Raw genomic sequence first — 27,828 nt, forward strand, 5'->3', positions numbered from 1 at the left:
TCTCTTAATTTTCACCACAGGGAACAGACCTCAGTGGCCATGACGACTGTTTCATCTTGAGGTTCTGGCTGGCCGAACCAGTGTCTCCTCTGTCCTCACACCTGGCTCGTGGTCAGCATAGAGTTCTGCACAGGAGTGACGCCTGGTCCACATTTGCTGTGGGGCTGAGCTGCTTCATTCGCCTTTCTCTGGTCACAGCTCTACCAGACCATTTGGAAGATGTGGCCTCAGGACCATTTGTGCATTACCAAAATCACAGATCTTTAAGGCTGGAGGAGTCCTGGGGTCACAGACCTCATTTTTCAGCCAAGCAAGCGGAGGCTCCAGAAGGGACCAGAAAGAGCACAGGATGTCTATGTTAGTAGAGGTCTGGTGCCATACTGTCCAGCATGGGAGCCACTGGCTGTGGTGAGTACCCGAAAGGTGGCGGGTCCAAACTGTACAGCAAAATAAATGCTGGCGTTCTAAGACTTGGTATACAAAAAATGTAGATTTCTCATCAATATTTTCTATTGATTACAAGTTGAAATGATAATGATTTGGATGTATTTGGATATACAGGCTGGGTTTCTAAGACTTAGTATACGAAAAATGTAAAATTTCTCATCAGTATTTTATATTGATTACTAGTTGAAATGATAATGACTTGGATACAAGTATTAGGATAAAGTATATTAAAATTAATCTCACATTTTTAAAACTTATTTTAATGTGGCAACTAGAATATTAAAAATTCCCTATGTGGTTCATATTCTATTTCTTCTGGGCAGTGCTGGTCTAGAACAAAGCCCGTGTCTGTAACTCTGGTCTGAAGTCCCTCTGCGGGACACTAAACTATTTGAACACATAACATAGTCTTACTTTGATTTTAATTTGAAAATGGACAGAGAAAAAGAAAGTTGAAGGACAAAAGGTTTTTGCTACTGTTATAATTTGGGTGTTGTCACAGCACCTTTCTGAGTTTATAGACCTGGAGTGTGTCTAACTGGAATGTATGTGGTCCCAGCATGTGTCCTTTGACCTGGAGAAAATAAAAGGAGCAAATTCACGGTATTCACAACAGGGGTTAGTTAGACACAATAGCGTCTTTGGGAAAACACAAGTCTCATTTTCTTATTTGATTTCTGACATTTCCACAATTCTTTTTTTTTAAATATATTTGGTGGGTTTTTTTTTTTTTTTACTGTTTATTTATTTATTTATTTTGAGAGAGAGAGAGAGAGAGAGAGAGTCAGTGTGTGTGTGTGTGTGTGTGTGTGTGTGTGTGTGTAGGGGAGAGGCAAAGAGACAGGGAGACAGAGAATCCCAAGCAGACTCCCCACTCAGCATTCACCAAGGAGCACAACATAGGACTTGATTCCATGAACCATGACATCATGACCTGAGCCAAAATCAAGAGTCGGATGCTTAACTGATAGAGCCACCCATGCGCTCCTCCACCATTCTTAATTTGACAAAAAGAATCTGTGATGTGACTACAGTTTTTAAAGGAAAGAAATCAGATACTCATTCCGTAGAAATGGGAGTTGCTTTTGCAAAGCATAACAATGCCCATGAAATTATTTCAGTAACTGTTGCTGTTATGTTAAACGATGGATACCGTTACTATTAAGGATTACGGCTTTCTTTCAAAAGGTTTATTGTGTGAAGGATTCTGCCGCCCCTAATATTCATAGGAGTTTTACCAGCATTCATTAGAAAACAGTGGAAACAGACCTTTACGTGAAGACGCAGGTGACCTTAAAACCTCAATGTTTAGAGTGAGGCATCAGCTATCTGCCCGTCAGGTTATCTAGCTAGGACCATCACACTCACCCCGTGACTACCTTACCTTTGTATTTTTCTGTTTGAGTTCTTAGAAGCTCTGCACATTTTGTCTCTTCCTCCTGTATTTCCAGATGAAATCGACATTCTGGGTGAACACTGTTCACCTGGTCAAGGTTTAAAAAAATGGAAGTGACTAAAAATTCCACCAGAAGAGGAAAGTCAAACAACAGTTCTACCAAATAAAATAAAACACCCTTCGGTTCCAAAGTGCTCCCCAAATAACACTCATTTAAAAGCAGTCACCTTCATATTTCTGGCATGGTTATGAAAACAAATTCACTTTGTGAAGGAATTCTAAAACAAACATAAAATCTAATAAAATATTTTTTTTACTGAGCAGGAAAACAGCTTACTAACATCATACACTGTATGATGTTGGTACTAATCTGGCAGTAATAAAGCTCTTTGATCCTAATCATCTTTCAGTATCGGAGCCCTCCATTTCGTGGTCCTTGATTTAATTAAAGGATGTACATATCTCCTCACAGACCATTCTCAATGCCCACACGCTAGCCCAGACGCCTACACGCCTCACCTAAGGACCACAACCTCTGCATCTCAACAGAGCTCTAATAGGATAACGTTATTCGTAGAGACTGCAGATCACATCTGAAACTTTGGAATTGGTGCGAAGATTTTCAGGACGATCAGAGGGGTAAGCAGGGAGACGAAGCGTGGGAAGGGCTGCGTCACTGTGGTTGCCACCAAACAAGAGGTGGTTGATTTCCCCTCCCAACGGGTCGCAGGAACCAAAGGTGTAGTTAATATTGCCCATTAACGGTGAAAAGACAAAACGACACATTTCAGCCTTAGAAGAAAATATTCTCTGATTTGCTTTCATGAAAATCCAATGTTCTCTGTTTTTATTCCCCCACCCCAAGTGCTCACACAGCAGGCTGCATACCCCCTCCCGTGTCTGACCAAAATTTTATTTTTACTCTAAGAGAGTCATGCTCTGGGTAGTATACTATGGCCATCTATACTTAATTATCCTACTATCAAAGAGGTCAGCTAGAACTCTAACCAGGAATCCAGTTTCTGAACAGAATTAAGAGGGAAACGTTGATACTGTCGCCACATCTACCCTCATTTTAAGAAAGACACCAAGCGCCTCCCTGCAGCCCATTTCCGGACAACCACCAAACTGTAGAAACTCCTGGTTTCAGACAGATTGTACCTTCCTATCTGAACAAGTCAATGGTTTACATTTCAGAATTAGGAAAGTTATGTTGACTTAAAACATGTTTGTCAAGGTATAAAAAGACACTGTGGTTCCTGACATTCTTGGAACATGCAGAGCAAGGACTTACTTTGGGGCATCTTAGAAATGAAAGCTGCATCAGCCAGAATAACTCCTGGTACTTCTAACTCGCTGGCTCTTTCAAAGCATTAAAATCACTAACAAAGGTCTTGTCCAACCGCCTTCCTCTGAGGGAGGAGAGGCCTGCTAAGCCTGAGCACCAGACAGGGGAGTTAGTAGGTTCTCTGCCCCCTAAGCAGTGCGATCACCACCTCCCTACCTACGTAGCCCCGCCCTCGGCCTCACCTCCTCAGGAGGGGCTGGGGCTCTGTGGGGCCGGGACCGGCTGCAATACGCACTCAACCGGCCACAACGGCCTCGCTCTACGGGGGAAGCAAGACACAAGGCTGACAATTTTGTTTAAAAGGTCTTCAAATGACAGGAATGTCCCACTAATACAGTCATTTAACAAACTGCTCTGCAGGGCATCATTTCCTGCTGTGCTCTCGTAGCGACGAAAAGGGTATTTTTCCGAGAGGAAACTTTCTTTAGCCACAGCGTGTCCCTCGGTGACACCCCGGAGCAACTACGGGAGGTGGGGGACTCCTCACTTCCCTCCGGCGGGGGAAGCCCGTGCAGGTGGCCTCAGCCCGGTCCCCTGACCCCGCTCGGGGTGCCCCGCGCCTCGGGAAGACGCGGCCGAAGCAGCTCCGCCGGGACCAGCGCCCTGGAGGAAGCTGGGTCCCGCGCCCCGCGAACCCGGGGCTACAGACGCATCTCCCTGAGCCGCGGGGAAGGGTCCGCAGCTCCCCCAGACCCGGGGCGGGGCGCGCGCGGGCGGGCGGAGGTCTCCGGGCCAGCTCCCACCCCCCACCCTCCACCTCCTGGACGCGGGAGGGCAGCGCAGCCGGGGAGCCAGGGCGCGGACCCGGGTCGCGGGGCGCACTCACCGGGGCGAGCAGCCAGCCGCAGCAGGTCAGCAACGCGGGCGGCAGCAGCGCGGGCGCCCTCATCCCCGCGCCCCCGACGCCCGCATGGGCCGAGCCGCGGGCGCGCACCCCCGGCTCCCGCGGTCCGAGCGCCGCGCGCCCTGCAGCTGCCGTGGGGCGGCCGCCTGCTTCCCCGCCGGACCCCGCTGCTCCCCGCGCCCCGCGGCTCCGCCCCCCGCGCCCGCGGCCCCGCCCCGCGCCCCCTCCTCCCGCTCACCGCCCCACCCCCTGCCCCCGCTCGCGCCTTCAGCCGCTGGGAAAGCGGAAAGGAGATGGCGGCGGGGGGCCGGGCGCTGGCAGTGCCCGCCCGACCCCAAGTGGAGAGGTCAGGGGAAGAGCCACTGGGGAGTGATCCCCTTTGGGAACAGGCTCCAGGTGTGAACCGAGATGGGTTTGCGCCCACTTGTGTCCTCCTTGTTAAATAATAAGTGAAAAGACGCCCAGGAAAGTGTCCAGAAACCCAGTTAGGGTGCGTGTGCTACCTTCGAAGCCGGGGGAGGGGGCTAGGGGTGGGGGCCGGTTGGGGCAACTGGAAATTAAGAGGAAAATCAGAGTGCGTTTGGGTTTGGGCAGATTTCCCCCTGGTGGCAGGTCCTGCCTGCGTCCAGCGGTGAAAGCCAGAGGGGCCGGCAGGTGCAGAGGCCTGAGACAGAAATGAGCATTTCCTGAAGCATCGCGTCCGCTTTAAACTTCCCAATGGATTATTTTAGCATTACAGCTAGTTGCTGGGTAGCTAGCAATGAAGAATGAAACAGATAATTTTGTTGTGGTTTTGACTTTTCCTTTGAAAATAATTTCAAACTTACACAGAGGTTAGAATAAGAAAAGTTCAAAGAACACCCTTTAAAAAATTATTTTGGGGGCACCTGGGTGCTCAGTCAGTTGAGCATCAGACTTCGGCTCAGGTCACGATCTGATGGTTCGTGGGTTTGAGCCCCAAGTCGGGCTCTGTGCTGACAGCTCGGAGCCTGGAGCCTGCTTCAGATTCTGTGTCTCCCTGTCTCTCGCCCTTCCCCTGCTCATGCTCTGTCTCTCTGTGTCTCTCAATAATAAATAAACGTTAAAATTTTTTTAAAAATTATTTTTAATGGTTATTTTTGAGAGAGAGGGAGAGACAGAGTGCGAGCAGGGGAGGGGCAGAGAGAGAGGGAGACACAGAATCCCAAGCAGGCTCCAGGCCCTGAGCTGTCATCATTTATTTAGATTCAGCTATTAAAGTTTTACCTCATTAGCTTTTTATCATTTGTGTCCTCTGACCACTCCTCCCCCTCCCTACATGCATCCATTAATACCTATCACCCGTCTGTCTATCGTCTATCTATCTGTCTGTCTGTCTGTCTATCATCTGTCCTTCTGCTGGGAACAATAGGAGAGGCCAAGATCTGGATGCTCTACGTGTGCAGTTTGGGGTCTAGAAGCTTATTGATCCTGGGTCCAGTTTGACAAACATTTCTTTTACCCACTATTCAACCCTGAGCAAGGCAATGAACTTTGAGCTATATGTCCATTTGTAAATGAGAATAAGGGTACCTGCCTTCCACCTCAGAGTGTGGCTGTAAGAACCAAGATCATTAATGCATGCATATATGTTTTGTTGTTGAGGGCCTACACTCTAAACATTACTGCATCGGGTTCAGGGCAAGACACAAGGTGTCTTCCCATGTCTGAGTTCATCTGACATGAAGGAAGCGGGATGACAATGAGATACAGGCTAATGGGAGAAGGAGGAGTTGGCTTTTTGTGGGAGGGGCTTGGAGGAGTGGACACTTAAGTGTGACCTTTCAGAGGAATGGTTACAGGTGGGAGACCAAGACTGGAGAGTGGAAAGCATCTCAGATAAAGACCTTGGGCAGAAGCACAAGGAACAATGAAGGTGCTGCCAGCATCGGAGAAATCATGAACTGTGGCCAGTTTGGGAGGCTTGAGAACCTGACAGATAATCAACCCGATGGGGAGCAAAATCCATACTGTATGAGAGCCACAATTATACACCTTGCAGATGGCACGCACAGCCAACTGTTCTTTAGTTCTGACTGTTCTTACCTTGTTCAGAATTCCCCATGATGGTGGGATGGGTGGTGCTGTCCCTTTTGGATAAATGCGCACTCTCCCAGGAATTTTCCCACTTTCCTTGAAGAAGGGCCTATGTGTTCTCAGAGCTGGGAGAGGAGTTACTATGTGGGGGCCTGATGCGGTGCAGCATTGGCCTAGTTTTCTGGGCCTCTGGCACTGGACTTACTGACCGTGTTGCGCTGATGCCTTGCAGAAGTGTTGGTCCCTATCCTGGGCTCTGGTCACAAGGGCCCTACCTCTGCCTCCTGCTCCCCCAGGTCTTCTGACCACACCTGCCCTCGGCACCTGCACTTGCCAGTGGAGAGGGCACCCAGGAGGGGGTGGAAACTGTAGGACACATTTCAGCTGCCCTCCCCACCTGCTGCCTGGACACCTCTTCTGCCAGCACTCCCTTGCCCACACAGCACACATTTTCTGGCACTGTTTCGCCTGTGGCTCCCCTGGATTTTCCAGGCTCAGCTCTGAGTGGAGAGAACCAAAGCTTTCATGGTGGAAGCTTGAGCAGATTAGAAGCCCAGAAACCTATCGATTCAGTGAGGGGAAGCCTCAGATCTTCCTGGTCAGAAGAGAGTGAAATCGCTCACAACGAAATACCAAAAGAGGAAAGTAAGCTTTGAATACACATAACTCTGAAGTCCTTCTGGTTCCTCTGCCGAGACGAGTAATTCTGGGCACCATATCTGCTTGGGTGGAGGTCATTCCCACACCCCCCAAGGCCATTGTTAACTTGTACCTATGAGTAAATTCACCATTTGCTGTATCCCAATTTGTGTGACTTTTAAAAGCCTGGATGCTAGATTTCAAGAAAACATGTACTTCCTCTTGCCCCCTAAAAAAAGCCTGGGGTGTTGAAGAACACTTTTAGTCATTTGCCCGCTCACAACTGTGTGTCTAGGGGGATCAGAAGGCGGTCACAGGCATGCCCTTCTGGGCCTAGACCCTGGCCTTGCACCCCATGGGTCTCCTGTGGTTTCCAGTTCCTATAGGCACCAAGCAGCATGGCTCCTTATGCTCTATGTACCTCAGGGTACCCTGGGGCACAGAGCCAATGCTCAGTGCATTGTGCCACATAAGATTGCATTATTTTCCCAAGCTGTGGAGTAGAATTCCTGACACGTGTGTGGCCTATTTCTCAAGATGATGACAAAGATAAAAATCAAATATGAGCCATGCAGAGCCTATGCAAACGTTTTTAAACGTATATGGATGTGAAGTGCTGCCTTGGGGATGTGTCCCCCTTGGCCCCACTCCTGGCTCTGGCTGCCTGGATGGACAGATACAACCCAGGTTTCAGCCCCAGGCTGGGTTAGTGGCATCTGGGCTGCAAGTCTGCCCGTGCCATTTCCGGCCCTTCCTACGTTCAGCCAAAGCTGACCTATCCAGCGAGGTGGGTTCATTTAGAGTAAATTCCCTTTACGCCTGCAGCCTTGTGAGACCCTGGCAGCCCTAGGTCCTTTTCTGGTGAGGATCTCTTTTCCAGATAGTAAAGTCCCGGTGCTGTGGGATAACAACTCTCAACTGCTTAATTTAAAAGGTTTCTCTCCCAGCAGTCCCTATCAAAATAACACCAACATTCTTCACAGAACTAGAAAAAACAATTCTAAAATTTGTATGGAACCAGAAAAGACCCTGAATAGCCAAAGTAATGCTGATAAAGAAAACCAAAGCTGGAGGCATCACAATTCTGGACTTCAAGCTGTATTACAAAGGTGTAATCATCAAAACAGTATGTTACTGGCACAAAAACAGACGCTTAGGTCAATGGAATGGAATAGAGAACCCAGAAATGGACCTACAAATGCATGGCCAACTAATCTTTGACAAAGCAGGAAAGAATATCCAATGGAATAAAGACAGTCTCTTCAGCAAATGGTGTTGAGTAAAACTGGACAGTGGCATGTAGAAAAATGAACCTGGACCACTTTGTTAAACCATACACAAAAATAAACTCAAAATGGATGAAAGACCTAAATGTGAGACAGGAAACCATGAAAATCCTAGAGGAGAAACCAGGCAACAACCTCTTTGACCTCAGCCGCAACAACTTTTTACTTGACATGTCTCCAGAGGCAAGGGAAACAAAAGTAAACATGAACTATTGGGACCTCATCAAGTTAAAAACTTCTGCACGGTGAAGGAAACAATCAGCAAAAGTAAAAGGCAGCCTACAGAATGGGAAAAGATATTTACAAATGATATATCAGATAAAAGGTTAGTATCCAAAATCTATGAAGAACTTATCAAACTCAACACCAAAAAACCCAAACAATCCAGTGAAGAAATCGGTAAAAGAGATGAATAGACACTTTTCCAAAGAAGACATCCAGGTGGTTAACAGACACATGAAAAGATGCTCAACATCACTCATCATCTGGGAAATACAAATCAAAACTTCAATGAGATACCACTTTACACTTGTCAGAGTGGCTAAAATTAACAACTCAGGCAACAATAGATGTTGGTGAGGATGCAGAGAAAGAGGAACCCTTTTGCCTGCTGGTGGGAATGCAAACTGGTGCAGCCATCCTGGAAAACAGTATGGAGGTTCCTCAAAAAGTTAAAAATAGAACTACCTATGACCCAGCAATAGCACTACTAGGTATTTATCCAAAGGATAAAAAAAAGTTGATTCAGAGGGGGACATGCACCCCAATGTTTATAGCAGCAGTATTGACAATAGCCAAAGTATGGAAAGAGCCCAAATATCCATCAACAGATGAATGGATAAATAAGAAGTGGTTTATATATACAGTGGAATACTACTTGGCAATGAGAAAGGATGAAATCCTGCCATTTGCAACAACATGGATGGAACTGGAGTGTATTATGCTAAGCGAAGTAAGTCAGAGAAAGACAAATATCATATGATTTCACTCATGTATGGAATTTAAGAAACAAAACAGATGAACATAGGGGAAGGGAAGAAAAAACAAAATAAAAACAGAGAGGGAGACACATCATAGGAGACTCTTAAATACAGAACACAGACTGAGGGTTGCTGGCGGGGTGTTGGGTGGGGGGATGGGCTAAATGGGTGATGGGCACTAAGGAGGGCACTTGTTGAGATGAGCACTGGGTGTTGTTGCATGTAAGTGATGAATCACTAAATTCTATTCCTGAACTCATTATTACACTATATGATAACTCACTTGGATTAAAAATAAAAATAAAAATAAAAAGTCTCTCTCCCAGCCCAGTCTTGTGCACAGCATGGTGGGGTAGGAGCCTCCACACGACTTTACCACTGTAGGCTGGGCATCCTCCAGGCCAGAGGGAGGGTGGGAAGAGTCAGACAGCCCTACTTACTGGCACAGCACGGGTTGCTTTTTGAGTTCCTCAGGCCTCCCCTGATCCAGTAATGCTGGAGACCCCTCAGCTGTAGCCCTTTCTACGTGAAGGATGCCTCTCAGGATGCCTGCAGCTCCCACAGGTTTCCCTTCTACTGGGGTTTCCTTTCCTCTCTAGTCTGTCTGCCTGAAAGGAAGAGTTTCAAGATATTCCATGGGAGTTGACCCCTGGCTAAGGAGAATAAAAACACACCCTTTGTTTTGCCAAATGGGGCAGTCTGCCAGATGTGGCCTCACCTTCAGACTCCCTGGGGGTCAGAGTGACTCCTACTTCCTTCAGAGGACACAGGCCAAGCTCCCCAGATGGAGCTTGAGGTGCTATACTTGGTCTGAGGGAGGGGAGGTGTCCCCTTGCTCCCTTATGGGGAAGGGCGGTGTCAGTGGGGGCTGTCCTCTAAAAGTCCTGCCTTCTTGGCCTTCTTCTCCCACTCAACTTGGAGCAGAGTCTTTGGGGTCATTCCCTTGGCAACTCTTCTGTTGATGGTCTAGCACCTCACTTTGAAATGTGGGGTAATTGATTGTACTTTTTTGGCCTTTGAGTTTAAATTCTGACATAACTGGCTGAGTCGCCTTTGATGTTCTTTCACACAGCCCTGAGCTGAGCCTGGACCAGCAGCCTTCAGAAACACCGGAGAGGGGCCTGTTCCTTGCCCTCCTACCCCCTCTCCCCAGAATAAAGGAAGCATGGTGGTGGTGTGTAAGATGCATCTGGAAAGGTGTGGTTGCAGTTACATGTTCACAGTAAAACTGAGTAGAAAGGACACAATTCTGACATCCCCTTCACATTCCACATCATGCATTGTTTATGCATGACTGACATAAGAATTTCCTTAACATTGTTATTTCAATACCTGAAGCTGTTTTGTTACCTCTGGGCTCTCATTCTCTCCAATTTATACAGAGAAGCCCATGCAAATAGGGAGAAGCTCAGTATTGGCTTCTCCCTTCATAACTCCCACTTCCTCCACTGCCTCCAGGACCATAGCGTTCTCTACCATATGGTCCCCCCATATTCCTGCTGCCACCAAAGTTTCCACTCTTCATTTGACTTGTTAGAAAGTTGCTGGTTACAATTTCCAAAATCATCGTAATTCCCACCTCTGTAATTTCCTCCTCCAAGGTTGTCATAATACACTCAATGTGGGGCTCAAACTCATGACCCCAAGATTGAGTCACATGACTGAGCCAGCTGGGTGCCCCAGTTTTCTCTTTATTAACATCTTGTACTATTGTGTCACATCATTAAAATTGATTAGCCAATGTTATTATTAACTAAGGTGTGAAGTCTACTGTTTCTATAGTTTTGCCTTTTGGAGAATGTCACATAGTGGAATTATACAGTGCATAGTCTTTTTAGATTGGCTTCTTTCACATGACAACATGCATTTATGGTTCCTCCATTTTTTTTCTTTTAGACTTGGTAGCTCATTTTTTTTTTTTTTTAGCATGGAATAGCATTCGATTGTCTGGCTGCACGTTTGTCCATCACCTATTGAAGGACATCTTGGTTGCTTCCAATTTTAGCAATTATGAATAAAGCTGCTATACATATTCATGAGTGGGTTTTTTTGTGTAGACATAAGTTTTCAACTCATTCAGGTAAATACCTACAGGTGGAATTGTTGGATAATATGGTAAGAGTGTGTTTAGCTTTGTAAGAAACTGCCAAACTCTTCCAAAGTGGCTGCACCACTTTGCACTCCCACCAGCGATGAAGGAGAGTTTCTGTTGCCAGCATTTGGCATTATCAGTGTTCCAGATTTTGGCCACTCTAAGAGGGGTGTAATGGTATCTTATTGTTTTATTTTGTATTTCCCTGAGGACATATAATGAAGAGCATGTTTTCATATGCTTATTTGCCATCTGTATATCTTCTTTGGTGAAGTGTCTGTTTCAGATCTTTTGCCAATTAAAAAAAATTGTGTTGTTTTCTTATTGTTGACTTAAAAATTTTTTTTGTACCTTTTTTATTCTAGTCCTTTATCAGATAGGTGGTTTGCAAACATTTTCTCCCAGTCTGTGATTTGTCTTCTCAGTTTCTTAGTATTTCCTTCACAGAGAAAAATTCTTTAATTTTAATAAAGTCCCACTTACCAATTTTTTTGTTCTTGGATTATGCTTTGGTGTTGTATATAAAAAGTCATCACTAAACTCAAGGTCATCTGTAATTTCTCCTGTGTTAACTTTTAGGAGTTTTATACTTCTGCCTTTTACATTTAGGTCTGTGATTTATTTTAACTTAATTTTTGTGAAAGGTGTAAAATATGTGTCTAGAGTCATTTTTTTTTTTTTTTTGGATGTGAATGAGTTGTTCCAGTACTATTGATGAAAAGACTACCCTTTCTTTATGAACTGCGTTTCCTCCTTTGTCGAAGACTAGTTGACTGTATTTGCTTGGTCTATTTCTGGGCCCTCTATTCTATTCAACTGATCTATTTGTCTACTCTTTTAATTGTTTTGTCTTTTAACATATTACTTTAACACTGTCTTGATAACTATAGCTTTATAGTAAGCCTTGAAGTCTTGTATTGTTAGTCCTCTGACTTGTTTCTTCTTCAATTGTGTGTTGGCTATTCTGGATCTTTTGCCACCATATAAATGTTAGAATCAATTTGTCCATACCCACAAAATAACTTTTGGGATTTTGACTGAGATTGTGTTGAATCTACAGATTAACTGGGGAAGAACTGACCTGTTGACAATATGGAGTCTTTTTATCCATGAACCTGGACTATCTCTCCATTTATTTAGTTCTCCTTTGATTTCATTAATCAGAATTTTGTACTTTTCCTCATACAGATCTTGTACACATTTTGTTTGATTTATAGCTAAGTATTTCAGGGGTTTTTTTGGTGCTAATATAAATGGTAAATTATATTCCAATTGTTCATTACTGCTCTGTAAGAAAGAAGTTGACCTTTGTATATTAACTTTGTATCCTGCAACTTGGCTGTAGTCACTAATTGGTTGTAAGAAGTATTTTTGTGTTGATTCTTTGGGATTTTCAGCATAGACAACGATATCATTTGTGAACAAAAATGGTTTTATTTCTTCAATCCCAATCTGTATACCTTTTATTTCTTTTTCTTGTCTTATTGCATTAGCTAGAACTTCCAGTATGATGTTGAATAGGAATGGTGAGATGGGACATTCATGCCTTCCTGATTTTAGGGAAGTATCTAGTCTGTCACCATTAAGTATGATATTAACTGTAGGAGTCCCCCCCTCCTCTGGATGTTCTTTTTGATTTTACCTTATTTTCCCTTTTTTATTACCATTTTTTTCTTTTTCAAATTTTTATTTAAATTTTAACAGTTAGCATATAATGTAATATTGGTTTCAGGGATAGAATTTAGTGATTTGTTGCTTACATATAGCACCCAGTGCTCCTCATAACAAGTGCCCTCCTTAATACTCATCACCCATTTAGCCGATCCTCCACTTATCTCCCTCCATTAACCCTAATTTGTTTTCTATCATTAAGAGTCTGACTGACTGACTTATTTCACTTAACATAATATACTCTAGTTCCATCCATGTTGTTGCAAATGGCAAGATTTCATTCTTTTTGATGGCATACACACACACACACACACACACACACACACACACACACACACACACTACAGCTTCCTTATCCATTCATTAGTCAATGAGCATGGGCTCTCTTCATAGTTTGGCTATGGTTGATATGAACCATATCCTGCTATAAACATCAAGGTGCATATATTCCTTCAAATTTGTATTTTTGTAGCCTTTTGGCAAGTACCTAGTAGTACAATTGCTGGGTCATAGGGTAATTCTATTTTTAACTTTTTGAGGAACCTGCACACTGTTTTCCAGAGTGGCTGCACCAGTTTGCATTCCCACCAACAATGTAAGAGGATTTCCCTTTCTCTGCATCCTTGCCAACATCTGTTGGTTTCTGTGTTGTTAATTTTAGCCATTCTGACACGTGTGAGGGGGTATGTCATTGTGGTTTTTATTTGTATTTTCCTGAGATGAGTGATGCTGAACATTTCTTCATGTGTCTGTTAGCTGTCTGGATGTCTTCTTTTTTTTTTTTTACAAATTATTAATGTTTATTTATTTTTGAGAGAGAGAGACAGAGTGTGAGTGGGGGAGGAGCAGAGTGAGAAGGAGACACAGAATCCAAAGCAGGCTCCAGGCTCTGAGCTGTCAGCACAGAGTCCGACGCAAGGCTCGAACCCATGAACCATGAGATCATGACCCGAGCCAAAGTTGGACACTTAACTGACTGAGCCACCCAGGTGCTCCTGTCTGGATGTCTTCTTTGGGAAAATGTTTATTCATGTTTCCTGCCCATTTCTTAATTGGATTATTTGTTTTTTGGGTGTTGAGTTTGATAAGTTCTTTATAGATTTTGGATACTAACCCTTTATTTGATGCGTCATTTGCAAGTATCTTCTCCTGTTCTATATGTTACCTTTTAGTTTCGTTGTTTCCTTTGCCATGAAGAAGTTTTTTATGTTGATGAGGTTGATATATATTTTTATGTTGATGTATCCTAATAGTTCATGTTTGCCTTTGTTTCCCTTGCCTCTAGCAATGTGTCTAGTAAGAAATTGCTGCGGTCCAGGTCAAAGGGGTTGTTGCCTGTGTTCTCCCCCAAGATTTTGATGGTTTCCTGTCTCACATTTAGGCCTTTCATCCAGTCAGAATTTATTTTTGTGTATGGTGTAAAAAGTGGTCCATTTTCATTCTGCATGTCGCTGTCCAGTTTTCCCAGCACCACTTGTTGAAGACACTGTCTTTTTTCCATTGGATATTCTTTTCTGCTTTGTCGAAGATTAGTTGACCATATAGTTGTGGATACATTTCTGGGTGTTTTATTCTGTTGCATTGATCTATGTGTTTGTTTTCATGACAGTACCATCCTGTCTTGATGATAACAGCTTTGTAATATAGCTTGAAGTCTGGAATCATGATGCCTCCAGCTTTTCTTTTCTTTTTTAGGATTGTTTTGGCTATTTGGGTGGATGTTCTTTTTTAAATTGAGGAAGGTCCCTTCAATTCCTGCTTCATTGAGAGTTTTTATCATGCATAAGTGTTGGGTTTTGTCAAATGCTATTTCCATATCTACTTCATGCAATTATATAATTTTTCTTTTGTAGCTTGTTGATGTAATACATTACATTAATTGATTTTCAAATGTTGAACTAGTTTTGCATACCTGGAATAAATCCCACAAGTTTGTGCTGTGTGATTATTTTTATAAATTGTTGGATTTAGTTTGTTAATATTTTGTTGAATATTTTTGTATCTGTGACCATGAGAGATATTGGTCTATAGTTTTCTCTACTCACAATGCTCTGGTCCAGTTTGGGTGTTAGGGTAATGCTGGCCTCATAGAGTGATTTCAGAGTAGTCCCTCTACTATCATTTGGGAGAGATTGTAGAAAATTTTTATGTTTTCTCCCTTAAATGTTAGATAAAATTCACCAGTGAACCCATCTGGGCCAGTACTTTCTGTTTGGAAAGGTTATTAAATGTTTATTTTAATTCACTTTAATAGATATAGGCTTATTCAGATTTTCTATTTCTCTTTGTGTGAGCTTTGGTAGATTGTGTCTTTCAAGGAATTAATTCATCTTACCTAAGGTATTAAACTTTAGGGCATAGAGTTGTTCCTAATATTCCTTTATTATCCTTTTAATGTCCACAGGATCAACAGTGATGAACCCTTTTTCATTTCTGATACTAATAATTTGAGTTTTCTCTTTTTTATTCTTAGATAACTTGCCTAGAAGTTTATTTATTTTACTAATCTTTGTAAAGAACCAGTTTTGGTTTCTTGACTTTCTTATTGTTTTCCATTTCATTGATTTTGCTGTAATTCTTTATTTTTTTTATTTTTGGATTTAATTTGTCACCCCCCCCCCCATTTCCTAAAGTGAAAGCTTAGATTACTGATTTTTTATCTTTCTTTTTCTCTAATGTATGCATTTAATGCTATAAATTTCCCTTTAAGCACTGTTTTTCCTGTATCCCACAAATTTTGATTAGTTGGATTCAAGTCCACTTTCAAATAACACTATATCATGAAAGAGGACACATCCCTGTAGAGATGTAGTGACAAGACTGTCAAAGAACAGGAAGAGAAAAAACACTGAAGTCAGCAGCTCTGGGTTTGCGTCCCAGCTGGGGACTGGCGTTGCTTCCTCTTAGGGCTTAAGAGTCCCCATCTGTGAAATAAGGAAGTTGGACAAGACAATCTCTCAAACCTTCCTCTGGTTCCAACTCTTCGAGATTTTAATATGTCTTTTGGGGAATCTGTTAATATATGAAAGTGTCCTCTTGAGTAAATTTTTCTTCACAAAGTGAAAAAAACCCCACATTGTACCACTTTATAGGCAGAACAAGTACCTTATAACAGAGTATTCCCAGTAAATCCTTCTGTCCTTTATAATTTGTCATTCATTTTATGTGTCAATAAGCTATAACAAAATGCACTATTCCATCAGTATTTTGAAAAATTTGTTATCTGTTAGCTCAATTAGAAATAAAAAAAAAAAACAAAAACCCAAAACCTTAAGTTATTCCTTCTCTACCAATCTTCTTTATGGAGATCCAAGTTTCTAACCTACATCATTTTTCTTTTTTTCTGAAGAATTTCTTTTCATATTTCCAGCAAGGCAAGGCTACATGCAATAAATTCCCTCAGTCACATTTGTCTGAGAAAGTCTTTATTTCTCTTTCACTTGTGAAGGTTAATTTTCATGGATACAAAACTTTATGTTGGTAGGTTTTTCATCAGTGCTCCAAAACATTTCACTCCTTTTTTTCTTGTTTGCAGTTTTTCTGAAGAGAAGTTGAGTTCAATTTTTTTTAACTCCTCTATATGTAAGGTGTTTTTTTTTTCCCCCTTCCTCTGGTTTATTTCAAGATTTTCTCTTTTCTTAATTTTCTGCAGTTTGAATATGTTATGTCTAGGTGTAGATTTTTTGGTACTTATTCTGCTTGATATTCTCTGAACTTCCTGAATCTTCAGTTCCCACCATTAATTTTGGAAAATTCTCAGTCATTATTGTTTCAAATATTTCTTCCATTTATTTCTCTTTTTCCTTTTCTTCTTTTCCCCATTATGTGTATGTTACAGCTCCTGGAATTGTGCCACAGTTATTGGATATTTTGTTCCATTTTTTTCATTTTCCCCCCTCATTATATTACAGTTCTGGAAGTCTCTATGGACATTTTTTCCAGTTCATTGATTCTGTCCTCAGTCATGCCCAGTCTACATGCATTCTATGAACCCATCACTTGTGTTCATTTCTGGTGATAGTGTTTAATATTCTAGCATATCCTTTTTTTTAAACTTTTTAAATGCTTATTTATTTTTGAGAGAGAGAGAGAGAGAGACAGAGTATGAGTAGGGGAGGGGTTGAGAGAGAGGGAGACACAGAATCAGAAGCAGGCTCCAGGCTCTGAGCTGTCAGCACAGACCCCGACGTGGGTCTCGAACCCACGAACCATGAACTCATGACCTGAGTGCAAGTTGGAGGTTTACCTGACTGAGCCCCCCAGGCGCCCACCAAGCATTTCCTTTTGACTTATTCTTAGAATTTCTCCTCTCTGCTTACATTATCTATGTGTTCTTCCATGTTGTTCACTCTTCCCCGTAGAGTTCTTAATGTATTAATCATACTTGTTTTAATTTCTAGGTCTAATAATTGCAACATTTCTGCCATATCTGAGTCTGTTTCTAATGACTGCTTTGCCCCTTCAGACTGTGATTTTTGTCTTTTCGTAGGCCTTGTGATTTTTTGTTCAAAGTTGAACATGTTGTGCCGGGTAAAAGCTGAGGTAAACAGGCCTCTAGTATTACTTTTTATGTTTATCTGGCTAGGAGTTAGGCTGTGTTTATGGTTTGCTGTAGCTGTGAATATTAACGGCTAAAATTCCCTCTGATGTCCTTGTTATTTCCTCCCTTGCTGTCGGGCTTCTTAGAGACTTCTTAAATAAGGTCTGAGGTGTGCAGTTTGAATTCAGTGTCTTTCCCTATTGTTATACGTGAACCCTACTGATGTGCGGTGTGAGGTGGGGGAAGGGAGGGCTTCTGTAGTCCTAGGATTGGGTCTTAGTCTTTTGCGGAGCCTAGGCCCCCAGACCATGAACTCCCTGGTACTTCTCAGTTTTTCTTCCCCTTAAGTGTGACAGAATGGTTAGAGTGGGCTGCAGTTGAGTATTTCTCTTTCCTCTGGGTGGTCTAGGCTCTGGTAGAACCACAGCAGGTTAGGAGGGGGTTAACTAGTTTCCCCTGAGGCAAGCCTTACTAGGAACAGAGTCCTCTTGTGTATTTGGAAATGGGTTCTTTTCTTCTCCCCTGCTGGAAGCATGAAGGGATTTTTCTCTGATATTCACTGTGAGAACCTGGTCCATTCCTGGAGGTAAAGTCACAAAAGTGTGAGGCCCCTTAGGCCTGGGTCCTCCTACAGGTTTTAACACACGAATTTGTCCTCAATGACTATATCTGTTAATCAATTGCAGGCTAGGGTCTCCTACCCCAGCTCTGGTTCCTGCAAAGGTTTCTGCTGCTGGGATTCTGCTCCCAAAAGCTGTGATTCTCTGCATCAGCCTGTCTCTCCAGTCCTGGGAGCAGTGGTCCGTGCTCTGACCTCAATTTTGTGACGAATCTAAGGTAAGTTTTTGATTTTCAGTTTCCTCAGCGTTTTCTCCTTGAGAAGACAGGAGTGATGCCTTGCAAGTCTCTCGCATGCTGGATTAGAAATTAGAAGTCAGGGGCTGCGGGGGTGGGGTGGGGCTCAGTGGGTTGAGCATCCGACTTCAACTCAGGTCACCATCTCGCATTTGAGGAGTTCGATCCCCGTGTCAGGCTGTGTGCTGACAGCTCAGAGCCTGGAGCTGCTTCTGATTCTGTGTCATTCTCCGCCTCTCCCCTGTTCATGTTCTGTCTCTCTTTGTCTCAAAAATAAAATAGACATTAAAAAATAAATTAAAAACAAAGAAATTGGAAGTCTATGGAAAGCTACTTTTTCTTTTTTAATGCAAGTCAGAGGTAGAGTGGAATGTGGAATATTTTTATAAATGTACCAGATTACTCTTCAAAGTATTTTCCAGAGTACACATCACATGGACTCCAATATTTACTCAACATTTGATTGAGTTCAGGGAGAATGAGTCAACTGATTAACTGATGAGCAAATTAAAGGATAAATCAATGATGAGATTTTCTGTACTTTTTAAAATCAAGAAAGCCTCAGTAGGTATAATTTAATATTTTACATAGCAGGCTAACATTACAGAGCTGATAAATTCAAACCAAAAGGCTGAAAATTAACAGCTTGGAGAGCAGAGCGACCTCAGCTGACTGGTGTCTTTTACACCTGCTTCACTCACTCCATTTGGTCTAGAATCCTTGGAACTAGTACAGGCCGTACATTATTTGCAGCAAAAGAGAAGGGGGAAAACAGAGCAAACATGTCAACACACCTTCTAACTCTATTTGGCTTCTACAACCCACGCTCTGCAATCCTGTTCTACGTTCCTCTTGCCTCTTGACAGAAATTACCCCTGTAATGGTGTAGTTACAGCCCCAAAGCAGCTGCCTCTTTCCTACTGGCTGCTGTGAGCACAGAGGGCAGAGCCCAAGAACTCAAGCCCGGCCCCTCCTTGTCTCGTCCTTTTCTGCTCATACTTCTCCCAGGTCACTTTCAAACAAGGCAGTGGCCTCCAGTTTACGCCAGAATCTCCCAGTGCTTCCTCTCTTCCCTGGCTTTTTCAAAACCTCACAAACAGCATTTAGTGCTTTAGATGCCTGACTTGCACGTATTTCTGTACTAGGGGACCAAAGCCGCCAGCAAGGATTTAATGCTATTTCTACCCTGGATGGTGAGTCCAGGGCACAGGGCAAGCCCTTTGGGTGCATGATATCCTTCCAGGGAAAACTTGCTCTGGACGCCTCCCCTCCCCCCAGCACTCACCTCCTCACCACTCAGGTGTCCACCCTGGGAGACCAGGCAGGCTCTGCTTCCCACTGGCCCCCACGGTCGTGAACTGAGTGGCTGGAGCGAAATGTGCCTTAGACCACTGGCTGTCTCTGGGTGGTGCTGCCCCTGCCTGGCTGTGTGGGACCCGGAGAAGGGCTTCTGGTTGCCGGCACCTGGACTCTGAGAGCAGTCCGCAAGGCACAGAACAAATCTTTGCCACAAAGAACGTCCCTGGGAGGATAAGGCCTGGTCCTGTGAAGAAAGCGAGTGGTGTACGTGAAGGTGACGACGGTGTGGGCTGAGTGAGGGTTCTCAGAGGTCTTGAGGCCCATCTGACGTGTCTTTTACGAAGGCGGCCCTGAGCACGGTGTGGACAGAAGTCACATGCACGGAGAGCTGTGCACCGGTAGAAGAAGTCAGGATCTGGAAGACTGTGTTGCCTTTCAAAATGGCTTGTTTCTGTTTTGTAGAGAGAAGAGAAAAAAGTGAACAAGCTAGAAGGAAAACAAAATAAAGATCTCTTCTTTTTAACCACATATTCAGCAGAAATGAGAATTAAGAAGTAAATTCGTAAATGGGACTTAGTTTAAAGGTTTGCCTCTAAAATAAACGGGGAAGGATAATTAATCACTCAAGTGGCTCTAAAATATTTGATAATGTCCTTCCAGGAGTAGTGGATGCGCCACATGAAAGCGAAGGCTTTTCTACACTCAGTTGTTCCCATTCGCTAACCCTTTTATACACAAAACCAGAGTTGTTAGTGAAAATATCAAATGGTTTTGTCCTTGTCCTTTTATTACAATGTTGTTGCATAATCTCTGCCCTTTAGTCTTCCCCACACTTTCTAGTCTCTCTTGTTGGTCCTTCTGTGATACCACAGGTACTTTGGGAGGGGGGGTGAAAGGGCAGGAACCAGTGCAGCAGTTCTGTGCTGAGCTGAGTGCTCCAGGGTGCTGCTTACCACTGCGCTACCTGGCGTGACACTGCCCTAGACATCACGTAATAGCAGCTAAGGAAAAATCCCCTCTCTGACTCAAGTGCCCAGCTATTATTTTTAACTCGTGATAGCTGAGGAGAAGAGACTTGGGAATCTAGGTTTTGCCCAAGTCCTGCCGCATGAGCCTGCATTCATTTTGCCTCTCGGGACACATGTCTTCTCATTTGTAAAATGAGATAGTGAACAGGCTAGCAGACTATTCTGACTACTTCTAACACTCTCAAAGCAAGCAAAATTGATATTTAAAAATTAGAGTTAGCTGCATTTTCATATTTATTGTAGTCTTTAAAAGAACAAAATGAGGCTTTAACTTTTTTTAATCTTAATTTTTTTTTTTTATTTTTAGAGAGAGAGAGCAGGGGAGAGGGGAAGAGGGAGAGAGAGAGAATCTTAAGAAGGCTCCATGCTTAGCACAGAGCTGAACATGGGGCTCCATCCATGACCCTGGGATCATAATCTCAGCTGAAATCAGGAATCTGACACTCAACTGACTGAGCACCCAAGCACCCCCAAAATGAGGCTTTTTACTTACTCTGCTGTCAGAGCTGGAAATAATTTCCTTTTTTTTTTTTTTTTGTAAGTGTTTATTTATTTTTGAGAGAGAAAGAGACAGAGAGACAGAGAGAGACACGTGAGCAGGGGAGGGGCAGAGAGAGAGGGAGACACAGAATCCGAAGCAGGCTCCAGGCTCCGAGCTGTCAGCACAGAACCCGACGTGGGGCTGGAACCCATGAACCGTGAGATCATGACCTGACCCGGAGTCAGATGCTTAACTGACTGAGCCACCCAGGAGCACCTAATTTCCTTTCTTATAATTTATTTTATTATGCATCTGTAGAAGACAAAAGTTCAGAACTGTTTCACACCTGGAAGCAGTGAAAATAGCCTGTTACTGTGTCTGGTCTTACCCTCACTGTGCAATTTTGACCTATAACCTGCAAACCAGCGTGAGTTCTTCATCTGAGAGAGAAAAGTATCGCCGTGACCATTCACTTATCCAAAGATGACCTTGCTAGGAGATCACTGCATGGCTTATGTCACTGGCAGGAAAGCTGGCAAATGACTCTGCTCTTCAGGGCTGGGGCCTCACTCAGGTCGGTCACCTCCATTTTCACTGGGTGTGGAGCTTGGTTATCTGACTTTCTGGCGGCCAAGTTCCAAGAAGTTTAGAAACTCTGAGTCAAGTTTACAGAAAACCATAAAAAATTAGCAGAGCAGATATTAAATTAAAACAAAAAGACACAGGAACTGAAAAGTCATGCCAGTGGGGTGTCTTTGCACGTAGATGGTGTTACCTGGTATTCACGAAGGTGTGGCTGAAGAACCAAGCAAATGCTAGGCACTTGGTGCCTTTAGAAAGCTGAGAAGTGAGAACATTTTTCACAAACGGTGGTTAAGGTGGCCTCAAAGAGTAGGCTGCAGCAGGGGGGTGGGACATTTGCTCCTGTAGAGCACCCTGCTAATGGCTAAGGCGAGGCAGGTGAGGCCCAGTAGTCCTGCATAGAAAGCGAGGAATGAAAACTGCTTCTGGACTCCGAGGGACTCAGGAGGGGCTGGTTGGCAAGATGCTGCATAGCTAAGGTCTAGGGACAGGGGCGCTTTAAATCTGTATTCGAGTTGTTTAAAACATATTTGTGTTTTACTTTTCTGTCGGCATCAAGTTGCATTATGGAGATGCTTGTCACATTTGTGCTTCGCTATCAAAAATTTTAAAAACCGTCCGTAGTGCTATCTGAACTGCTGTGTGCAGGCCCGGGCAGCCTGGGAGCCCCCGTCTGTGTGTCAGGACATTCTGTGCCTGCCTACCTCGCTGCGTGCGTGCCCAGGTCAGCACTTTGTTGTGCCCTTGGTTAAAGAAGGTTGGACTGATCGTCTTAATTTCCAGAGGGGGAAGAAGCCAGCTCACACGGCCTAGAGGGGTCCTTAACTGGGCATTTTGGTTTGGTGGGGGCCAGTCCTGCTACCAGGTGGACTCTGTATAATAGAGACTCGAGGCCCAGACAAGCCCTGCCTGAGTGGGCCTGTGTGAGGCCACCAGGGTCCAAAGAGCATCTTTTGGGTGTCAGACGGGTGCATATTGATGGTCCTCAAACCGTGGATCCAGCTACTTGGGCTATTTTGATGACTTAACTGGACCTAGTTGATTCTTGTATCACTAGTTAGAAAGATGATCAGATAAGCCATTTCTTAACCATAAACTAAAAGAGGACATAGCAAAAACGACCCAGGACCCTACTCACCCACCATCCCTCAGTCCTTTCAGACTCCAAGGCTGCTGCCTGGAGCTTCTCGGGCAGGGTTTCGGCTTCTAGCCCAAGGCTTTGGTCAACGTTTAAATACAGAAACTGGGTGGGGAGCCGGAGCTTTACATCGGACAGTAGGGGAGGGCCGTGCAGAAAAATTGGGGAATGAGCCATGGAAGAGGGAGACAGAGGTTCTGAGGATCAATTTGTCAACTCTGACTTTAAAACTTTGCTGTGGTTTTAGTCTCGACTGAGCTAATGTTGTGATGGTCATTTTTGCATACTAAAATGCAGGGCTCTAATCTGAGTCTTTTGCATTTTCTTATATTTCTGTTTATTTTTGTTAAAGTTCCTAAACAATTACTTTATAAACAAAAACAAAAGTTATTTTTGAAGTTCTTAATGGAACAATATATACCTGTAGAAACACATTTTCTTTGGTCTGTTTTTTCTCATAGTTTCTAGCTATATTAGGCTTTATAAATACTTATACATTTGTTAGTACATCTGTGCCGTGCACCAAGCCAGGTGCGGGAAATGTGAGTCACCGGAGGTGGGTCTCTGCCTCTCAGGGGCTGGCACCTCGGGGGGCTAACGGAGTCTTTAAGGAAAAACATGTGTGCTTGTGCTTGCACACACAGCACGCCTCATCGAGAAGATGGGTGCATTTTATCCCTCATTTTAGTGCTGAGATTCTCTTAAGAGTTTGGCATGTCCCACTTCCAGCTGGAAGAGAGGCAGAGAATAAAAGTGTCAGAAGACTCATCTTCCAGGTACTTAACTGTTCCATTTGTGACAAGTTTTGAGTTTAAGGATCTTAGATGAGAAATTTCCTACACAAATGGACAGGAGAAGACAAAGACAAGCCTTCCTGGCGGCACATTTTCCAAGAACCGCGTCTGTCTCTCTGTCTTCTCCAGCTCGTACTGCCAGGTGCCAGCAAGTTTCTGTGTGCCAGGCATACACACGTTTCTGGATTCAACTAAATGGTGCACATGTCTGTTCTTTGAAGCACCTTTCCCTCTTTCCTTTCTCCGGTTGATGTGTGTTTTACATATGGGCACACCAGTGGACCCAGAGCCGGAACATTTCCAGAAGCCAGGGGCTCCGTGGCCTCCTCCCCGTCATTGTCCCGTCTCACCACCCAACACGGTTGTGTCAAGGCCACAGTGAGGCAATGAGGAGAACACTGGCAGGGCCTGGCCGTGCAGCACGGAGACAAGGGCAGGGCCTGGCCGTGCAGTATAGAGACAATGGCAGGGCCTGGCTGTGCAGCCCAAAGACAGTGGCAGGGCCTGGCCATGCAGTACAGAGACCGTGGCAGGGCCTGGCCGTCCAGAACAGATACTGTGACAGGGCTGTGCCACTCATTTTGATATTTAATCCCGTGTTGATATATGTAGCTGTCTGTTTGTTTATGGCTGTGCCACCTCTCAGCTGAGTTGTAAGCTCGTCAAGTTCAGGCCATGACTCACATTTCTGTTGCCCCCTGTGGTGCCAGTTAGGGCCTCCCATATGGCCATATTTGCTGTGAATTAATCTGCAACATTCCATCACTTGCCAGCCTGTCTTCAGAGGACCACACAAGACAGAAAACCTGATTATCCAACTGACTCTTCACTAGTCAGCAAGTATTTAGTTAGCGCCCAGTATGTATGAAAGACATCCCTGAGAACCAGACGTGCTGCTGGGCTCGAGGGCTTGTGGTCTGCGGCGGAGACAAAGATCCGATGACTGCAGGAAAACCATGCTCTGCTCTAGCAGCTCGGCTAGCCCATTACACAGAATGAGTAACTAGATAGGTAGGTGGGTAGTAAATGAAAAAAGTTTTGAGCTTTAAGTGAAATGCCTTTATGAGTCAATGTAACAGCTAAATGCATCAACTTGGACACATTGCAACTGCAGAAAAGGAAGATTTGTTAGCCCACAAATCAGCCCACATTTCTCCTGAAAATGTTCCTTCTTATAATTGAGAGCACTTTAGCTGATTACTTAAAATGTTTCATCCTTCAAACAGGTCACATCCTGCTTTAATTTTCTTTATGGAGTGTACTGTCCTTCCAGCTTGTCAAATATGGTTGAGAGGATTAAAAATAGAATGTGCGGAATCTGGAAGAGGTACCGAAAAAGCAAAATGCAGACAGGATATTACATTTCCCTTGTGTTGGTTTTCCCACACCACCCATAGGAGGCCGGCAGTTTCGGGGACGCCGATTTGTTTTCTTGCTCCAAGGCACCGTGTGTGGGTGGCTGCAGTTGGGTTATATGAGATTGGTGGACTCCATAATGCCGCCACCTGTCCACGGTTCCCCGGGGAATTCCTCAGTGGCGTCCCCAGGTGATCAGCCACAGGGGCCGAGGGAGGACACCCCGTGGGGACACTGGCTAGCCGGTGGGTGAGGTGTTTGCTGCAGGGCACACCTGGGCTGGTGGCTTCGAGACAGAGTTCCCTGACCCATGCTCCCTGCTCCCCTGACCATGGGGCATGAGGGCCTGGAGGACAGTCATGACTCCAAGATTTCGTCCCCGCCACTGTCGCCATCTGTGACTGGCTGGGTGCGGCTTCTCAGAAGGCTGTGATGAAAGGATTTGAGGACCCAACCCAGGACACTGCAGAATTACCAATTCTGCTCCCGGCAAGAAGGGAGGGGCAGCATGGGGTGCTCAAAGCTGTAGTTCAGGGCAACTTTTGAGTCCAGCTCACCAGCTCTGGGTGAGTGCAGAGCAGGGCGGCACCTCTGTGAGTCCTCCCCAGCCACCTGCTGCCTGTTCCAGGCTGCCTCCCTCGGGCCCTGGCCGGCAGCCAGAAAGTCAGGCACTGTGCACAAATACCTTATGAAACCCCATTAAACCCTATTGCACAAATGTCGTTAGTATTTCTGTTTCAGCGACAAGGAAACTGAGAAGAGAGTGAGAAACTGAGATATTAGGTGATAGAGCCTGATACAGAGTTGCAGTCACCTAATTTCAGGGACCATAACTTTAATGTCTACCTTATGTTCCCTCCTTGTTTTAAGATGTCTTTCTTCTGGGATTCAGAAGGGCAGGAGCCGGCAATCTAGCAGGAACCAGTTGAGCCTCTGCCCTCTAACAGATTGGAGTGTGGCTGGGTGCCCAGAGAGGAGCTGACCCTGGCTGCCTAAAGGTTAATTCAGCCACTTTGAGATAAACGTGGAGCAGACTAACTATGGAGGGAGCTGCCCGGCAAGGGCCAAGCCTGGGCACCTCCCTGCCAGGCCCTGGTCTCGTGTGTCCTACGGAAGAGAGAATCCTATGACACCACAGTCAAGTCCTTGTCTGGTCATCAGAGAAGAAAACCTCAGTTATCCAGGGGCCATTGTTATACTTGAGAAAACATGTCATTTGTTCATCTAGAGACAAGGCCCGGCCCAACCTGCTACAAATATCATAGACCTGTTTTTGTTCCTCCTCCTCTCCCCTCCCCTCCCCTCCCCTCCCCTCCTTTCCCCTCCCTTCTTTTTTCTTTCTTTCTTTCTTTCTTTCTTTCTTTCTTTCTTTCTTTCTTTCTTTTCTTTTCCTTCCTTCCTTCCTTCCTTCCTTCCTTCCTTCCTTCCTTCCTTCCCTCCTTCCTTCCCCTCCCTCCCTCCCTCCCTCCCTCCCTCCTTTTCTTTCTTTCTTTCTTTCTGGAAGAAAAAGACTATTTTAAAAAAGAGCCATTGATTTTATAGACACCCAAATGGATGGACCAGGTAGTAGCAAACTCCTTAATTTCAGGAAAGGGAATAAATGAAGGATAGATTTAGGGGATTAGGGAAGTCTATTAAACACAGGTCAAAGGTCACTGCGATCTTATTACTGCAGTTTGGCTGCTTCACATTGTCTTTCTTTTGAATGAAAAATATCTCTTTCAATATTTCCAATTCCTGACAGCTTTTTATGAGCAGAAGCAGATGAGGTATACGCTGAATCCATTTGAGGAAAGACTAAGATCTCTAACATTTGACTTCTTGGATTCTTTTTAGCCAGTTGGTGGGTTTTCTTGTATATTTTAGACACTTCACATGACTTCAAGAGACAGTGAAAATGCTACAAAACTGAGAGCTGATCAAAATACTCCTTGAAAATAGCAGGCACCATTTCTCAGTAGCATTGTTCTTGGCTCCCTCAGGAGGAAATTTCCACATCACACACCTATGCAGCTAACACTGCGCAAGGGGTCTGCCTGGGAGGTGGCCCTGAAGTGCTGGTAGGACAGCCGGGACAAGAGACAGGGAAGGGAAGGGTCGTTAACAAGCAGACTGCCCATGTGGAAGGCTGGGGCTCAGGGTCTCTGGGGGTGATATAGAACGTGCCTCAGAAGGGTTTTGCCCAGGGGATAGGATGCCAAAGCAGTCAGCCTCCAGGTCCCACATGCCCTTGGAGCCCCTGGGGCAGTAACGCTCCACCAGAGTTCCAGGTGGAGACTTGGAATCCCTTAAGGCAGGCATGCCCTGGAGAGGTGAGTGGCTTAAGCCCCGACACAATGGTGCTTCCCACCCACATGCATTCAGAATGTCAGGATTCTTTCTTTTTCTTTCTTCTTTCTTTCTTTCTTTCTTTCTTTCTTTCTTTCTTTCTTTCTTTCTTTCTAAATTTTTAGAGAGTGTGAGTGGGGGAGGAGCAGAGAGAGGGAGACAGAATCCGAAGCAGGCTCCAGGCTCTGAGCTGTCAGCACAGAGCCTGACGCGAGCTCGAAGTCATGAACTGTGAGAGCATGACCTATACTGAAGCCGGCACTTAGACTGAGCCACCCAGGCACACCAGAAATGTTTCCAAGTTACATTTTAAAATCAAAATAAATTTTTTTTCCCTTTAGCACTTTTTCTTTGGTCACAAATCTGGTTTTAAAACCATGATGAAGTGGAGACAATCACTCTGGTATTTCAGACAATATCTCCTAACTCCTGGTGTAAAAAATTAAGAGATCTTGGTCCAGATGAAATCCTTTCCTGAATGGCTCTTTTACTGAGGGGATTAGTCTGCCTTTTTTTTCTCCCCTTTGGTGTCCTCATCTTTTCAGATCCCCTTCTATTTAGTACAAGGTAAACTGTTAAGACTCAGTGAAGGCGTGCTCCCAAGCTCAAGTTTCATGTATTTCCAGTAGAGAGAGGGATTTTGAGTATAAATTATTTTTTTTTTTTTCC

At 44.4% G+C, this 27,828-nt stretch overlaps 1 protein-coding gene and 1 long non-coding RNA gene across 2 annotated transcripts in view; both read right to left on the reverse strand.

The window, feature by feature from the left end:
• VIPR2 (vasoactive intestinal peptide receptor 2) overlaps positions 1–4,209 on the reverse strand; it is a 70,775-nt gene extending 66,566 nt beyond the window's left edge. The window contains exons 1-2 of the mRNA XM_003983257.5: positions 4,018–4,209; positions 1,832–1,931 (exon numbers count right to left, since the gene is read on the reverse strand). Of these exons, the coding sequence (XP_003983306.1) occupies positions 1,832–1,931; positions 4,018–4,080 (163 nt within the window). The 5' untranslated portion in view covers positions 4,081–4,209. The remainder of the gene's footprint in view (positions 1–1,831; positions 1,932–4,017) is intronic.
• A 14,504-nt stretch (positions 4,210–18,713) lies between these two features.
• LOC109497741 lies at positions 18,714–26,108 on the reverse strand. The gene is made up of 2 exons (XR_002737300.2): positions 25,678–26,108; positions 18,714–19,903 (listed from the first exon to the last, which is right to left on the reverse strand). It is a non-coding gene; the product is annotated as an uncharacterized LOC109497741 (long non-coding RNA).
• Positions 26,109–27,828: the final 1,720 nt, after the last annotated feature.

Source organism: Felis catus, chromosome A2, assembly GCF_018350175.1.
Source record: "Felis catus isolate Fca126 chromosome A2, F.catus_Fca126_mat1.0, whole genome shotgun sequence".
NCBI lineage: Eukaryota > Metazoa > Chordata > Mammalia > Carnivora > Felidae > Felis > Felis catus.